The sequence below is a fragment of the Cherax quadricarinatus genome, chromosome 35 (assembly GCF_038502225.1).
Source record: "Cherax quadricarinatus isolate ZL_2023a chromosome 35, ASM3850222v1, whole genome shotgun sequence".
Classification (NCBI taxonomy): domain Eukaryota; kingdom Metazoa; phylum Arthropoda; class Malacostraca; order Decapoda; family Parastacidae; genus Cherax; species Cherax quadricarinatus.
The window spans coordinates 1,359,645-1,378,425 of record NC_091326.1 but is presented as its reverse complement, the minus strand read 5'-3'; the positions used below and the strand labels follow the sequence as shown (position 1 = coordinate 1,378,425).

The 18,781-nt window shown below is 39.8% G+C and overlaps 1 protein-coding gene across 5 annotated transcripts in view; it reads right to left on the bottom strand.

Annotated features, from left to right (window-relative positions):
* The window catches only part of LOC128695188 (galactosylgalactosylxylosylprotein 3-beta-glucuronosyltransferase P), a 41,242-nt gene extending 22,906 nt beyond the window's left edge, over positions 1 to 18,336 (bottom strand). The window contains exons 1-2 of one of the 5 annotated variants that reach the window (XM_070091289.1): positions 18,200 to 18,336; positions 403 to 600 (exon numbers count right to left, since the gene is read on the bottom strand). In XM_070091289.1, coding sequence (XP_069947390.1) covers positions 403 to 597 — 195 coding nt within the window. In that variant the 5' untranslated portion in view covers positions 598 to 600; positions 18,200 to 18,336. Of the gene's footprint in view, positions 1 to 402; positions 601 to 4,564; positions 5,105 to 5,127; positions 5,291 to 18,032; positions 18,155 to 18,199 lie in introns of those variants that run through there. The other 4 variants (XM_053785688.2, XM_053785689.2, XM_053785687.2 and 1 more) reach the window with 4 other exon arrangements.
* Between the last annotated feature and the right edge of the window lie 445 nt (positions 18,337 to 18,781).

Below are 18,781 nucleotides of genomic sequence, written 5' to 3'. Positions count from 1 at the left end.
TCGTCCAAAAGGCGTGTTCAATTAGTCATCTTTTATCAACAATTATGATAATCTAGAAAAAATAAATCACAATCTTACTGTTATATGCTGGAAAGATAGTGTAATGTGAATTTAAGCCAGTGTCACAAGAGGGTGGATTTAGTGGTACTAGAAAATTTTTTACTCATTCATTTAAGGATAAACAAAATATTCAAATTAGAAAGAGAATGACGCTCCTTGTACAGGAGAAAAATAATCACAGAACTTGTCAAAGATTCCAGACTTTATGGAGAATATTCATAAATATAAATGAAATTACAATGCCCAGGAGAGAGAGAGAACATCACTCGTGATGTGAGGCTGGTGTGTGAGTTTTAAGGGGGGAGGGCAGGGGTCAGTGTTTCCTGGTGTTTGTGCACTCACCTGTGGGTGAGGTTGAGCTGGAGGTTGCACTGGCAGCGGCCGCTGCACTGCACTCAGGGCTCTGACGGCGCTTCGAACCTGGCCCCCGTCATCGTCCCTGCGGGCTGAGTTCCTTGTCGCCAGCACTACCAGCAGCACCAGCACCAGCGCCACCAGCCAAGATATCACCAGCCGCTGGTTTCCACCTCGCACCATTTTCTGTCGTAGAACACGAAACATTGTAGTGCTGGAGTTGTGCTGAGGCACCATAGTAACAGCCGGTGTTGACACACCGTCCTTGACATTACGAGCTAAAATACGATAAGCTAAATTCCCAATAAGATACATTAGTTGTATTCTTACGTTAACAGTGTACGTATCTGCAAGGAAAATCCCAGTTATGAACATTACTAGCAATCTTAATTAATCCTGGGTGATTAATTTGGCTTAGTCTATCAAATACACCTGGTAACCACTACTCAAGAAAACTTTAATCCCTCGAAGACGGATCAAACTCTCAGCATATATACACTGAGACATACCTCACGGTGTATACATCCTTCGTGTATCTACTGTGTAAACCCCTTTTATTAAATTAACGCTCATCGTATTTTGAACCTATAGAACATAGTGTTCTCAATTACATTGTATCCATGTGCTTATTGCACCTGTAGAGCATAATGTTCTCAGTTACATTGTATCACTCTGCCTGTATGTGAGTTGCTGTGTAATGTCTGTATGGATGTTGAGTACATCAGTGAATTGAGTCTGATGAGTCATTAGTGTAGTGAATATTTAGTGTGAAGGAGAGAACAGAGCCTTGGGGTATTCTTATACAATGAGAAAAATCAGTGTTGCTTTTGAAATTTTATTAGCATTATGGTATTATATAAAAAGTTGAAGTGTCTGTGTGGTGCTTGGGATGTTGAAATTGTTACAGATTTTGTACTTTAGCTGCAGTGCCAGTGTCAAACACTTCTTTGATATCCTTTTCGAAGAGTGCTCTTATAAGACCTTGGGTTTTGTTTATGTACAAATACTTAATGATGATGTTTAGAGCGTTTTGTGTTGATCTGTGACATCTGAAGCCAAACTGTTTTTCTATTAGGATGTTATTAGTTTCAAGGTTTTTGCGGAAGCATTGGTTGATGAGTCTTTCAAATGTTTTGAAAGGTGTTTCAAGCAAACTGGTTTGGTTGAAACGTTTCGTAGTGAAACATTTCCTCTAATAAATGTTCTGAATTGTACATAAGTGTCTTTTTCCACATTTCTCGTCATGTAAAAGGAAAGGTGGTAGTTCTCGGTATATGTAGTAAAAGGTGGCATTCCCCAATGTATGTACAGTAAAGGATGGTATCCCTTGAGGGTACATACAAATTATTATTATAATCAAAAAGAAGCGCTAAGCCACAAGGACTATACAGCACGGGTACATACAAAGAGGCGGATATCTGACTCACGAAATCGTAATGACACGATTGTAAACAAATCATACCACGGTCGGGGTTAGAACCCGCGATGTCTCAAAACTCCAGACCGTCGCGTTAGCCACTGGGCTAGCGAGACTGATCGCGGGTTCTAACCCCGCCCGTGGTATTTTTTTTTTTTAGGCGGATATCTCAATGCATATATACAAACTATATTCTGTGTACATACAAAGCTTACCTTAATCCCTATTATAAAGTTTAAGAGTATTCTCAAGTGTATAGGTGAACTGCAGCCTCAATTACCCACCTGTGATCCCTAGGCTTTAAACCTAACAGACTGACTGACTACTACAGGTCTTGAATATGGAGCCGTGAGTGTAAGCAGGTGAATGTAGACAGGAGAATGAACAAAAAGGCACAATACTGTGACCGGAATAATGTACAAATAACCCACACATAGGAGAAGCTTACGACGACGTTCCGGTCGGACTTGAACCATTTTGCAAGTCAAGTGTGACTTGAAGATGGTCCCATGTGCGGGTTATTTGGAGTAGATAAGTGTTTCTTGTGTAGACAGTTGATTCTTATACAATTACCCATATTTGTAGTAACAGGAGCAGAGCTATACTCGTGGATGTGGCACTACATCCTCTTATAATCTTATAAATACACAAATAACCAGCACACAGGAGAAAGAAACTTATGATGACGTTGTTATAAGGTTTTTTTTTCTCTTGTGCGGATTACGTATTTTGTATTGTTCCAGACACGGTATTGTGCCATTTTTGTTCTTTTTATTTTCTTGCAATCCATTAAATTGTTCTAGAAATGTTATTTCATAGTATTCTTTTGACCGATTTTTTTTTCAGTTAACAACTAAGTCCATCTTGTATTAATGTTGGTGGAATTACCGACAATATGTAAAGTAAAAGGACACAAGTGCAACTAATGTGACATTTTATTGTGGCAACATTTCGGTCTCCAGGACCCCTCAAGGAAGGTTCCTTGATGTTGGTGAGGGGCTCTTGATTTAGGGAATTGGATCTGTGCTCCAGTTCCCCGAATTAAGCCTGAATGCCTTCCACATCCCTTCCCCCAGGCGCTGTATAATCCTCCGGGTTTAGCGCTTCCCCCTTGATTATAATAATAATCGGTCTCCAGGAGCTTTATATTATTATAATCAAGGGGGAAGCGCTAAACCCGGAGGATTATACAGCGCCTGGGGGGATGTGGAAGGCATTCAGGCTTAATTCGGGGAACGAGCACAGATCCAATTCCCTAAATCAAGAGCCCCTCACCAACATCAAGGAACCTTCCTTGAGGGGATCTGTGACTGTAACTTAGTGGTGTCACCGAATTCCCGTTTCTCGCTTCGATAAGAGCCTATCCCTGTCTACTTCATCAATGGCCATGAATGTTTTTTTATGTTATCGTCGCCTTCTGGTTATCTTCCCATGTCGTTAGGTTCAATTCAGTTAGCCTCTCCTCGTTGCTCACGCCCTTTAGCTTAGAAACAAGCCTTGTTGCACACTTCTACAGTTTCCTAAACATTTTTTTTTTCAAGTGCGGATTCCATACTGGCGCTGCATATTCCAAAACAGGCTTTATGTACATTGTATAAAGGGCCCGAAATGACTGTTGAGATTCCTAAAGGCTACCTACTCTTAGATTTGCCAGACAAGCACTGAATGCAGAGATTATTCGCTGATGTGAGCATCTAGCGTTATACTGGTCACTGTGCTTACCCTAGGGTCTTTGTGAGTGAATTTTGCAGCCTCTTCCCCCACCTTAGTCTATACCTCATTTGTTTTTATTCTCATTAGTTTTACATTATTAACAAACAGAGATATATTTATATCAATCCCATATGGAATGTCATTCAAATAAACCAGAAACAGTACTAGCTCTAAAACCGATCCTTGAAGAGCCCCGCTAGTTACTTTTCCCCATTCTGACGTCTCTTACCTGACAATTACTTTTTATTACCTTTCCTATGATATTCTTTGATCCACCATGTGTGTGAGTTTATTAAAGGCAGGAAGTGTTGCTATATATCTCGTCTCTAATAGACAACAAAAACTACACGTCTGCTTTTATATCTACTAGTGATAAGACATACAACAACAGTGCCTCCTCGGATACACAAACCCTCCACCACCAGGCCAAGTATCTAGCGATAAGCGCCTTTGACAACTAGTAACTACTACTACTACACACACAAAAAGCTCGAGTAGCAGGTAGGGATAACAGGAAAACACTGCAATGGATCAGGGAATACTTTACAGGAAGGACACGAGTGATGGTCCGTGATGTGGAGTCGGAATGGGTGCACGTGTCGAGTGGGGTTCCAGAAGGGTCAGTCCTAGGCCTGGTGTTGTTTTTCGTATACGTGAATGACATGACAGAAGGGACAGAGTCAAAGGTATCTTTATTCGCAGATTACGTGAAACTAATGAGGAGAATACAAACTGACGAGGACCAGGAAAGGCTACAAAGGAATCTGGATAGGCTACAAGCCTGGTCCGACAAATGGCTCCAAGATTTGACTTGAGAAACGTGATCATGTTATCAGGTTTGACTTGAGAAAACTCATAAATAGGATTAATAGACTACAAGAAATGAAGATTGAAGACAGTAAACTAAAGAAATATAATGGTCTATAATATTAATATACATTTTAAGTTAGGTTTACCTGTATATTATTTGTAGACAAATAAAATGGACTATAATATTAAGGCATTTATACTTGAGTTTACCTGCAGATTATCTGTAGACTATTTCAGGGCACACCGCCCCCACGGCCCGGTCTCAAACCAGGCCTCTATGCTGCTGGCCTAATCGACCAGGCTGTGGAGGGCGGCACTCTATCAAGATTGTGCATCACAGCCCGGTTTATCAGAAAATAATTTGAGGAATTTCTCAAGTTTCCTCTTGAAGACTACTAGAAGAATGTTGGTATTCCTTTTACGTATGTAGAGGACGTGTTGAGTCTTGATCCCCCTTATACTTAATGAATTGTTTCTTGGTGTGCTTGTCTCGCCCCTGCTTTTCATCGGAGGCATTTTGCACAGCTTGCCAAACCTCTTCTTGTTTTCTTAAGTGATTCTAATATGTTGATGTGGGACCAAGGTTACGTTATGTTGGCTTGCAACCGTTACATTAACTTAGAAAAACAATATTTAATCCCAAATAAGTACACAATAGTCCAATATAGTTTGGCAATATAAATATATCACTGGTGGTGGAAGAACGGGTTATGTATGAAAACCATTTCAGTAGTATCACCAGTGGGTTGATAAGCATAGAGAACAACACTCACGAGTCTTCTTTTAATACTCATGGCGCCAGGCGTGTGAGGGTGACAACCCAACTTCAGTAAGTTCACCCGCTGCCTTCCTCGTCTACAATGACCGTGCCCTCACTCGTATCTAGTACCAACACCAGCACCAGCACCATTACTGCTTATCACCATTGTCACCACCAACATAATCACTATCACCTCCACCAATACTGCCTGAGACCAGACCGGTGTATCACTGGTAGTATCAGGAGCTGTAGCTCAATATATTCGAGACCCTGGAGTTGAAACTCAACTCTGTTAAACTGTGTAGCATGACCTACGTCCACTAGAGGGCAAGCTTTCTTGCGATGTCACCTCCAGCTGCTTCACCTCACTTCTGCTCTAATATATAAGGTTTGACTCAAGAAATCGTAATGACACGATTGCAAACAAACCATACCCCCGGCCGGGATTGAACCCGCGGTCATAGAGTTTTGAGACTCTATGACCGCGGGTTCAATCCCGGCCGGGGGTATGGTTTATATAAGGTTTCACCGAAAGTCTTTGCTTTATAAGCTTGAGGGACTGATCACGTCAAATCAAATACTACTATCTCCAATTTTATATTCGACTGAAGAAGCTTGTTGTGTAAGTGAAAAGTTTCGAGAGTAAAGATACCCAAGTGTTGAACATGTATTTTAGTCTTCAGAAAACCATCTCTTATCATGCAAGGGGTAAAACTACACACCGTGTCAACCGGAAATATTTCAACACCGGCTCGGTACAAGTGGAAGTGTGTAATAAACATACGAGGCTTCCTTGAAGCTGTATCATCAATAATCATGAAACAATACAACTGCTCGTATCACAGCCAGACATACCCTCACTCCTTCCATCTCTTCACCACAGCAACACTCAACCTCTTTCCATCTCTTCACCAAAGCAACACTCTACCTCCTTCCATCTCTTCACAGCAACACCCTACCTCCATCTCTGCCCCACAGCAACACCCTTCCTACATTTCTGCACCACAGCAATACCCTCCGTCCATCTCTGCACCACAGCAATACCCTCCGTCCATCTCTGCCCCACATCAACACCCTTCCTCCATCTCTGCACCACAGCAATACCCTCCGTCCATCTCCGCACCACAGCAATACCCTCCGTCCATCTCTGCACCACAGCAATACCCTCCGTCCATCTCTGCACCACATCAACACCCTCCCTCCATCTCTGCCTCACAACAATACCCTCCGTCCATCTCTGCACCACAGAAACACCCTCAGTCCATCTCTGCTCCACAGCAACACCCTCCGTCCATCTCTGCACCACAGTAATACCCTCCGTCCATCTCTGCACCACAGCAATACCCTCCGTCCATCTCTGCACCACAGGAACACCCTCCGTCCATCCCTGCAACACAGCAATACCCTCCCTTCCCCACAGACTTACCCTTCCTCCTTCTACTACCAAACCCTCCCTTTCTCCTTTATAGCCAAACCCTCACTCTCCCCACCACAGCTCAGCTAATCGTAACGTCAGCAGGTAGTAGGCTTTCCAGTGTCTGGGTAAATGCTGGCTGTAACCAGTCATACACCCTGTTAGTTTAACAGTTTAACATCTTTATTATGCACCCCATACCCATCCTGTGGGCGGTAGTCAAAACAGTACAGAGGTACATAAAGAGTCCAGGGACTGGGCCCCAAAGTTTTGATAGCTGAGCAAGTTACAAAGGTAATGAATTCCAGGTAGATCTGGTCACAATCATGACAAGTTACAAAGGTACCCTGGCAGCCAACAATTCCCCGTTGCCTTCAAACTCCCCTAACCCAATCCCTGAGTAGTAAAAATCAACCTGGATCGTATTCTTCACTGCTAACTCGCATGTGAAAGTTAGCGTGTGAATCAGATGTAATACTAAATCACAAGTTGGGGTGGGTGTGAGGCCTCTATTCCTTCCCCCTCTTTACCTCTAAAAGTTAAACAAAAAAATCCCAACGTTATACGTACACATAATACTTTAAATTCAGCAGTGAAAAAAAAAAATATATATATCAAAATGAACCACTGTATGATTCTGCACTTGTGAAGCGACATGTCAGAGGTGAGACTTTCTGGAAGTGATGTGGAATTAGGCATGAACTAGTCAAGAGTTAAATATAAGTTTTTGAATTGTAAAAACAGGTAGAAAAAAAATCTTTATTTAACAATCCTGGATATATAACCATTAGGCTATATATCCAGGAATGTTGCATGATAGAACCACAAGCTAGTTATATTTCCTCTGTTTTATTCCATTACACAGGATGGGTGGTTGTATACATGAGGTAATGAAAATGTGTCAGCCTGAGCTAGAAGACTTCAGGAAGGCGATGAGGAAATGGTCAAGCACTCTAGTATGAGTTCAGTAGTTACGGCAGATTTTCAGGTTTCCTTCCAGCAGGGTTGGAACTACTTTTACCATCTCTTATGAGCTGCCAGACTTTGAGAAAAGGAATGGAAAGGCGAGGAGGGCCAATGGAAACATCATCAATAAGTGTCTAGATTCTGGACATAAGATAACACAAACAGGTACCTAGAAAACAGTGTGGGGTCATGCATGGGGATCTATATAGTCCAGATACTCGATGCTATTTTTTTTCTTTTACACAGCTGAATTTAGAGGCTAAGAGCTGTTATCCTGCCATAGCTCATTTCAAAGCCAAGTCCTATATGAGGTATACTAACACCCCTTGGGATGTGGCCCACAAAAGCCGATAACATCCAAGTTTTAACTGCCAGGTTAATAGGGGTAACAGGTGTAAGGAAACATGCCCTACGTTTCACCCTTGCTGGGGCTCGAACCCCGGACCTCAAGAATACGAGCTGAGAGCGCTACCAACTGAACCACAGATGAGGATCAGTGATAAGCTTTATTCAAAAAGTCTACAAATTATTTTGTACACAAAAGCATAAATTTATACGATGATTCTGGGGCACATAGATGTACGCATACCACATGCAGCTATAACCTATGATGACACTTAAAAATCAGTGTCACTTTATTTCAAATGAAGTTTTACATTTCACTGCAGCCCCTGCCTATGGTTTTCTCAGTAGCACTGTAATAGTTTAATATTTGCACAAGGATCTGGCTGTGTGTTACCACACAACCTGTGAAACCCCATGTCATCGTCCCCTTTCCCTGGTGTCGGCCTCTGCCTGGTATGCAAGCGCGCGTCTGTCAGCTCAACCTGAACTTCTCCTTGCCTGGGTCTTCGTGAATGCATTATATATATATATATATATATATATATATATATATATATATATATATATATATATATATATATATATATATATATATATATATATATATATATATATATATATATATATCTATATATAATGTGTATTTTTTTTTTTTTTTATTATCACACCGGCCGATTCCCACCAAGGCAGGGTGGCCCGAAAAAGAAAAACTTTCACCATCATTCACTCCATCACTGTCTTGCCAGAAGGGTGCTTTACACTACAGTTTTTAAACTGCAACATTAACACCCCTCCTTCAGAGTGCAGGCACTGTACTTCCCATCTCCAGAACTCAAGTCCGGCCTGCCGGTTTCCCTGAATCCCTTCATAAATGTTACTTTGCTCACACTCCAACAGCACGTCAAGTATTAAAAACCATTTGTCTCCATTCACTCCTATCAAACACGCTCACGCATGCCTGCTGGAAGTCCAAGCCCCTCGCACACAAAACCTTCTTTACCCCCTCCCTCCAACCCTTCCTAGGCCGACCCCTACCCCGCCTTCCTTCCACTACAGACTGATACACTCTTGAAGTCATTCTGTTTCGCTCCATTCTCTCTACATGTCCGAACCACCTCAACAACCCTTCCTCAGCCCTCTGGACAACAGTTTTGGTAATCCCGCACCTCCTCCTAACTTCCAAACTACTAATTCTCTGCATTATATTCACACCACACATTGCCCTCAGACATGACATCTCCACTGCCTCCAGCCTTCTCCTCGCTGCAACATTCATCACCCACGCTTCACACCCATATAAGAGCGTTGGTAAAACTATACTCTCATACATTCCCCTCTTTGCCTCCAAGGACAAAGTTCTTTGTCTCCACAGACTCCTAAGTGCACCACTCACTCTTTTTCCCTCATCAATTCTATGATTCACCTCATCTTTCATAGACCCATCCGCTGACACGTCCACTCCCAAATATCTGAATACGTTCACCTCCTCCATACTCTCTCCCTCCAATCTGATATTCAATCTTTCATCACCTAATCTTTTTGTTATCCTCATAACCTTACTCTTTCCTGTATTCACCTTTAATTTTCTTCTTTTGCACACCCTACCAAATTCATCCACCAATCTCTGCAACTTCTCTTCAGAATCTCCCAAGAGCACAGTGTCATCAGCAAAGAGCAGCTGTGACAACTCCCACTTTGTGTGTGATTCTTTATCTTTTAACTCCACGCCTCTTGCCAAGACCCTCGCATTTACTTCTCTTACAACCCCATCTATAAATATATTAAACAACCACGGTGACATCACACATCCTTGTCTAAGGCCTACTTTTACTGGGAAAAAATTTCCCTCTTTCCTACATACTCTAACTTGAGCCTCACTATCCTCGTAAAAACTCTTCACTGCTTTCAGTAACCTACCTCCTACACCATACACTTGCACCATCTGCCACATTGCCCCCCTATCCACCCTGTCATACGCCTTTTCCAAATCCATAAATGCCACAAAGACCTCTTTAGCCTTATCTAAATACTGTTCACTTATATGTTTCACTGTAAACACCTGGTCCACACACCCCCTACCTTTCCTAAAGCCTCCTTGTTCATCTGCTATCCTATTCTCCGTCTTACTCTTAATTCTTTCAATTATAACTCTACCATACACTTTACCAGGTACACTCAACAGACTTATCCCCCTATAATTTTTGCACTCTCTTTTATCCCCTTTGCCTTTATACAAAGGAACTATGCATGCTCTCTGCCAATCCCTAGGTACCTTACCCTCTTCCATACATTTATTAAATAATTGCACCAACCACTCCAAAACTATATCCCCACCTGCTTTTAACATTTCTATCTTTATCCCATCAATCCCGGCTGCCTTACCCCCTTTCATTTTACCTACTGCCTCACGAACTTCCCCCACACTCACAACTGGCTCTTCCTCACTCCTACAAGATGTTATTCCTCCTTGCCCTATACACGAAATCACAGCTTCCCTATCTTCATCAACATTTAACAATTCCTCAAAATATTCCTTCCATCTTCCCAATACCTCTAACTCTCCATTTAATAACTCTCCTCTCCTATTTTTAACTGACAAATCAATTTGTTCTCTAGGCTTTCTTAACTTGTTAATCTCACTCCAAAACTTTTTCTTATTTTCAACAAAATTTGTTGATAACATCTCACCCACTCTCTCATTTGCTCTCTTTTTACATTGCTTCACCACTCTCTTAACCTCTCTCTTTTTCTCCATATACTCTTCCCTCCTTGCATCACTTCTACTTTGTAAAAACTTCTCATATGCTAACTTTTTCTCCCTTACTACTCTCTTTACATCATCATTCCACCAATCGCTCCTCTTCCCTCCTGCACCCACTTTCCTGTAACCACAAACTTCTGCTGAACACTCTAACACTACATTTTTAAACCTACCCCATACCTCTTCGACCCCATTGCCTATGCTCTCATTAGCCCATCTATCCTCCAATAGCTGTTTATATCTTACCCTAACTGCCTCCTCTTTTAGTTTATAAACCTTCACCTCTCTCTTCCCTGATGCTTCTATTCTCCTTGTATCCCATCTACCTTTTACTCTCAGTGTAGCTACAACTAGAAAGTGATCTGATATATCTGTGGCCCCTCTATAAACATGTACATCCTGAAGTCTACTCAACAGTCTTTTATCTACCAATACATAATCCAACAAACTACTGTCATTTCGCCCTACATCATATCGTGTATACTTATTTATCCTCTTTTTCTTAAAATATGTATTACCTATAACTAAACCCCTTTCTATACAAAGTTCAATCAAAGGGCTCCCATTATCATTTACACCTGGCACCCCAAACTTACCTACCACACCCTCTCTAAAAGTTTCTCCTACTTTAGCATTCAAGTCCCCTACCACAATTACTCTCTCACTTGGTTCAAAGGCTCCTATACATTCACTTAACATCTCCCAAAATCTCTCTCTCTCCTCTGCATTCCTCTCTTCTCCAGGTGCATACACGCTTATTATGACCCACTTCTCGCATCCAACCTTTACTTTAATCCACATAATTCTTGAATTTACACATTCATATTCTCTTTTCTCCTTCCATAACTGATCATTTAACATTACTGCTACCCCTTCCTTTGCTCTAACTCTCTCAGATACTCCAGATTTAATCCCATTTATTTCCCCCCACTGAAACTCTCCTACCCCCTTCAGCTTTGTTTCGCTTAGGGCCAGGACATCCAACTTCTTTTCATTCATAACATCAGCAATCATCTGTTTCTTGTCATCCGCACTACATCCACGCACATTTAAGCAACCCAGTTTTATAAAGTTTTTCTTCTTCTCTTTTTTAGTAATTGTATACAGGAGAAGGGGTTACTAGCCCATTGCTCCCGGCATTTTAGTCGCCTCATACGACACGCATGGCTTACGGAGGAAAGATTCTTTTCCACTTCCCCATGGACAATAGAAGAAATAAAAAAGAACAAGAGCTATTTAGAAAAAGGAGAAAAACCTAGATGTATGTATATATATATATGCATGTGCGTGTCTGTGAAGTGTGACCAAAGTGTAAGTAGGAGTAGCAAGATATCCCTGTTATCTTAGCGTGTTTATGAGACAGAAAAAGAAACCAGCAATCCTATATATATGTATATATATGTATATATATATATACACAAGTGGTGTCCTATCGTCTATTATAAATTATCATACGAGTTGCTAAAATTTCAATGTTCTTGACAATTTTTATTGATTCTATGCTAGCTATCTACCCTTTTCTTCTTTTTATTAATATTACCAAGAAATATACTTTTATATTGTTTTATAAACGTGTATGTAGTTATTCATGTCTTACAACTAGCGCATTTCCTGTATTTTATTCTTTCTTCCAAACTCATATTTCCGAATTCTAGAATCCAATTAGTAGTATATCTTTCAGATTTGTCTATTTAGTTATGTTTTCAAAGTGCGTATACCATAGTACAGCCGCATACTGCAACATGTCTTTCCTTCATGTGGTCACTGAAAAATATTCTCCCACTCAACCCATCTTGAGGGTGTCTGAGCAGCACCACTACTACTACTACTACTACTACTCTTACTACTACTCTTCCTCCTCCTCCTCTTCCTCTTTCTCCTACTCTTCCTCCTCCTCCTTCTCCTCCCCCCCAAAAAAGCCGTCTGACCCTACAATTGTAGAGCTACACTATCCCAAAACAGAAAGCCATATACTCATAAACTTGTCTACATAATTTTGAAGCACTAACTACTGCCAATTCTGAAACCCTTAAGATGCCAAGTTGATACCTGAGCTGAACACTATAACCACCACCAAAAAAAAAAAAAAAAAAAAAAAAAAAAAAAAAAAAAAAAAAAAAAAAAAAAAAAAAAAAAAAAAAAAAAAAAAAACTCAACGCTACCACAAACAGAGCTACAAATATCACCCGGTGACCATTACGGCGAGGGTCTGGGTTCGATACCCAGCCAGGGTAGAAACATCGGGCGTGTTTCTTTACACCTGTTGTTTATGTTCCCCATCAGTAAATTGGGTACCTGGGTGTTAGTCGACAGGTGTGGGTCGCATCCTGGGACACTGGCCTAATTTGCCCGAAATGCTCAGCATAACAAGGGGCTTTCTATATAGTAGTATGTCATTGATGTCAGCTAGGCCATGTACATGTACTTGTAGTAAATAAATATATTATTATATTATTATTATTAGTTAGCGATAGACGAGGCATCACATGAATTTAGCACCCGAGGTGGATCGTCGTGTACCGAACGACAGTAAGTTGTCTCTGACAACTGCTATTCGGTTTATTAACCCCCAATGGATTAGTAACCCATAATAAACCAAGATAGACAAGCACCGTGGTTTATTTTCTTTGGGGTCTTTATTGCCTCTTCCCTTGAATGCAAAAAAAAATAAAAAATACTACTTACTCAACCCCTGGGTATTTATTTACTTCCAGGATATAGCCCCACTTCATAAAGGTGGCAGCAAAGCGATAGCTAAGAACTATAGACCAGTAGCTCTAACGTCCCATATCATGAAAAAAAAGAAGAGTTCTAAGAAGCATCATCACAAATCACTTGGTTTCCCAAAATTGCACAATCCGGGGAAGCATGGTTTAGAGCACGTCGATCCTGCCTCACGCAACTACTGGACCACTATGATATAGTCCTGGGTGCACTAGATGACAAACAATGCAGATTTTGCAAAAGCCTTTGACAAGTGCGATCATGGTATAATACCACACAAAATGCGTGCTACAGAGTGGGCAGATGGATCTTCAACTTTCTAACCAATCGAACACAGAGAGTAGTGGTAAACAGAGTAAGTCAGAGGATGTCACAGTGAAAAGCCCCCCAACCTGTTCCTCATCCTCATATCAGACATAGAGATGTAAACCATAGCACCGTGTCATCTGCATGAAACTGTCCTCCACTGAGGACACGGTAAATCTCCAAGCAGATATAAACCAAGTTTTCCAGTGGACAACGGAAAACAACATAACACTTAATGAGGACAAATTTCAACTACTCCGTTATGGAAAACTGGAGGAAATAATAGCTAGAACTGAGTATACTACAAACTCTAATCACACAATAGTGGAAAAGTAGTGTGAAGGACTTGGGAGTGTTAATGTCAGAGGATTTCTCTCCCAAATCTGCACACACAAATCCCTCCATACGAAAGCAAAAGACTAGGGAGATAGTGCAACATACCCCCAATGAAAAGTAGGGGTGCTATTAATACACTAAAAGAAAACACATTAAGTGTCAGGGGCCCCAGATTATTCGACAGCCTCCCACCTGTCTCCAGGTGGGAGGCTGCCTCCCACCAAGAGACCTCTGGCTGCTTTCAAGAGGGAACTGGACAGATACCTGTCAGTACCCAGTCAGTCTGGTTGTGGTTCGTACGCTGGACGAACCCTGATCCACCAGGCCTGGTCAAGGACTGGGCGGAGGAGGCGTTCACCCCCGGCACACCCTCTAGGTCTAGGTGAACAGGGACAGAAAGTGTTAAGTGGCCTGTCCATTCGCCTCACCTCCCCCTAGATTAAATTTTAATATTCAAATGACTTGAATACCTTCTTCAATACTGTTTTAAGGGGAAAGGAAGGTGTAATATCCATTACGTGGAAGGGGTAATAACCATTACATGGAGCAACACCTCAGCCTCTGCAGGATGTGGCGGTCTCCACCAACACATGCTACACTATACTTGCCAGCACAGAGTTTGTAAATATTCCAGGTGCCTGTTCAATAAGACTGTCATGTTTGGCTCCCACAATTTTCATGATTATTGATGGACAGGCTGGAGCTGTGGTGATTTAGTGAAAGTCAGGTTATAGACCCCACTCTCTTTTAATGGATTTCTATCTTAAAATGTTTAACAGTTAATTGCGACAATACTGCCACTATTCCTGTGTTATAAATCCTTACAGAGAATTAGTCTACTCTACAGAGCGAATGAACATCAACGAGAACACATATCGAGGATCCTACGAATCTAGAATCTACTTATAACAATTTCATAGTTTAATTTCTTGGCGATTACCAATTTCATCACTGTATTCACTTGTTAATAACTCATAATATGCTCAGAGGTGAAGTCAGGTTTAGATATTAAAAAAAAATAATGCACAAAGCATATGGATTCTATCTCATACTGACTTGTTCTTACGTAAGGCTGATGAATTACTCTGAATGAAGCAGTCGCTTATAACTTTAGGCTGTGTCAAGCATTAGGAATATTACGAGATAATTAAAAAAATAATTTAAATGCTACAGGAATGCAGTTTGATCTATAACATGTTATAATAACATGAACGTAGATCAACACATTTAAACAGTAACTTGCAATTTAAAGAGACTGGTGGATGTTGGAGTAGCCAGGTATAGACTTGGTTTGGGCTACAGCTACTTCTGGCAATCTGGCATCTACACACACGATGATGTAACTAAATGTAATGTATACGGTCAGTATTATAGTTACTTTCTTGAACGCCATGTATTTGTGTATTCATTTATCGAGGAATACTGGACTAGGCAGTACACTAAACTATATGCTATGTCAAGATATCTTACAAACGAAAGTAAGGCCGATGTTAAGCAATCATCCTACATTTGTTTCAAAATAAAGGAATAACACAGCGATGTATGACCCTTGTGGGTTTAGCGCTTAGTTTTGATATAATAATAATAATAATAATAATAATAATAATAATAATAATAATAATAATAATAATAAATAAATAAATAAATGGCAAATTGTAAATAATATACAGTATCCCCAAGGAAACGTTATATGCAAATTAATCTTTTATATATATATATATATATATATATATATATATATATATATATATATATATATATATATATATATATATATATATATATATATATATATATATATAGTTCCTTGATATTGTGAGTCGTCACGAAAGCGCTTGGAATTTCTCTATTCTTTCACAGTGGTTGTTTTGCATATTCTGAAATCACCTGTTTACTGTGATCTTATTGTGTGTATATATATATATATATATATATATATATATATATATATATATATATATATATATATATATATATATATATATATATATATATATATATATATATATATATATATATATATATATATATATATATATATATATATATATATATATATATATATATATATATATATATATATATATATATATATATATATATATATATATATATATATATATATATATATATATATATATATATATATATATATATATATATATATATATATATATATATATATATATATATATATATATATATATATATATATATATATATATATATATATATATATATTAAGTAAATTTCGGCAAGGTCAGGCTAGGATATAAGTTTATTATGTGTACCAAGTTTGTTGTTTTCAATGGAGGGAAGGGAAGCACTCCCCAGGTGATGCTGCATGCGTCAAGAAATATTAAATTTATTTTTACAAGGCTAACCACAATTAAAATTCAAACATTTGCTGTGCGTAATTTCTTAGAAATAAATTTCTCCAAAACATCAGTAAATTGTAAGTTGAGAACATCTCTGGAGGCCCTCCAGCCCCTTGGGAAGGCCCATGGGTTGTACCCCCTAAAGTTCATGCCTAATTCAACCCTGACTGCTGACGTAAGTTTTTCACTCCATAAAAAAAAAACAGGTTTTTCACTCCGTTAAGAGAGAGAGAGAGAGAGAATCACTGCATAGTGGTGTCCTAAAATATTGTGATTACCTTATTGCATTCATGCACTCTGCGTTATTGTCTATAGTCTATATGATGGCTATAGCATGCACAAAAGATAAGATTTGTTCAGATTTTTAACCCGGAGGGTTAGCCACCCAGAATAACCCAAGAAAGTCAGTGCATCATTGAGAAATGGTCTATTTCCATTGGGATCCTTCAATCTTGTCTCCCAGAATGCGACTAACACCAAGGTGCGTACTTATTGCTAGGTGATCAGGGGCAGCAAGTGTCAGGAAACATACCCAACGTTTCCACCCATGCCAGGGATTGAACCACGGACAAACAACGTGAGACGAAGTGTTACCAACCAAGCCACTAGACTACCATGGCAGTAGCTTCCTCGGCTAATTCTAGTATCTAACGGAAATGAGATATGTGGCAAGGGATATGTTGGTAAAAATTTCACCTAAAAAACAACACCCCATAAAATATAATTTAGGTGTCCTGTGGCTCGGTTGATAGCGCACACCACTCACATACCGAGTATCCGCTGTTCAATCCTCGGCATGAGTGGAAACATACGGCATGTTTCCTTATACCTTCTGTCCTTGTTCACCTAGCAGTAAGTAGGTACCTGGGTGTTAGCCGACTGTTGTGGGTCGCATCATGAGGAACAAGCTTAAAGAACACTGATGTAAATACATCAGTCCTCGATGACGCACTGACTAATTTTATTGGGCTCTCCTGGGTGACTAACACTGGATTAAATACCCAAGCAAAATCTTATTTTATCTAGAATGTGATTGAATTTACTGAGCTAGCATGTTAGTTTTTAAACGCTGAAAAAAAGGTATTAGCATTAGAATCTGAAGGTGACATAAAATGTCATTTGTGTCTACCTATAGTATATGCAATTTGTAATTATTTAAAATACATTATATATAATGTAATCACCTGTGTATCCTTTATTATATAATTAAATATATAATTTTTCATTAGGATTACATTCATGAAAAGCGCTAAACTCATTGGCATCACAGCGCCTAAGAGTTGATCCAAGGGAGGGGCAGCCCCAATTCCTTGGATCAAGAGCCCTTTACAAGCATGAAGGCACTTTATCAAGGGCCTTTGGGTCGTAAGTCCTTCACCAGCATCAAGACACACCTCCCTGCAGGGTTATATATCTGATATACTTACCAAATAAACGGACCTAAATTTCACTCAATAGCTGCCTAGAGTACGTGATTTGTTCCTATAAATGTTTGCTGTTAGTTGAAACACAAGTGGTTAAGTACGTTAAGTCCTCGTGCACTGAGAGAGAACTTTTATATGTACTTAAGGAACCGAAAATATAACAAAACTTCAAGTTAGGCTACGACATCTTCCACTACTGTGACTTGCTGCCGTTGAAGTCCCTATCCAGGGCCAGTCTTTTATGAGGCCAACACTGGTTAATACCTGTCATATACCTGTGTGATGTGTGGTCAGTACATAGATTATCAAGGTCGCAGTAGTTGGTGAGGTTAAGAGGAGGAGCAACACGTAGTACCACTATCACTGCTGAAGGACTACTGAGCTTCTGCTGCAGGATGGAATATAGGATGCCACACTACGTTGCCACTTACCTTTATTCATGTATACCCTAATTATTATTATACTCAAAGTTATGCGCCATATCCGTCGGAGCTATACAGCGCTTGAGAAACGGGAGGTAATCAGATTTGATCCAAGGAAAGTGAGAATATGTAATTCCAGAGTTCAAAAGCCTTCACTGGCACCCAGACACCTCCCTTCAAGGGATGTACATCCCAAATGTCGTACACTGGCACAAGTAATACCAAATTTGCACACTGGGTGTCTTCTTGCAAATTTAAACACTATCTTCAGTCCTGCCATCCAAGGAACGGGAGCTACGCTCCCCTTCCTTGGATCAAATCCGATTACCTCGCATTTCCCAGCAGCTATATGACCTATTACGGACTGAGTGCTTTGCCATTAATATAATGCAACTACTAATAATAATGCTAATCCTGCTAAAACTTTTATGTTTGGCAAAATTCCTGTTAATGGGTAAGAAACTCTAGTCTTGTTAGAAGTCATCCTGTAAATATATTTCAAGCTTAAAACTATAAATAAACATAAGCAGCATTTGTCATGAAAAATTAGGTTTGGCATACCACTTAACAATATACCGTAGAAGGTTATTA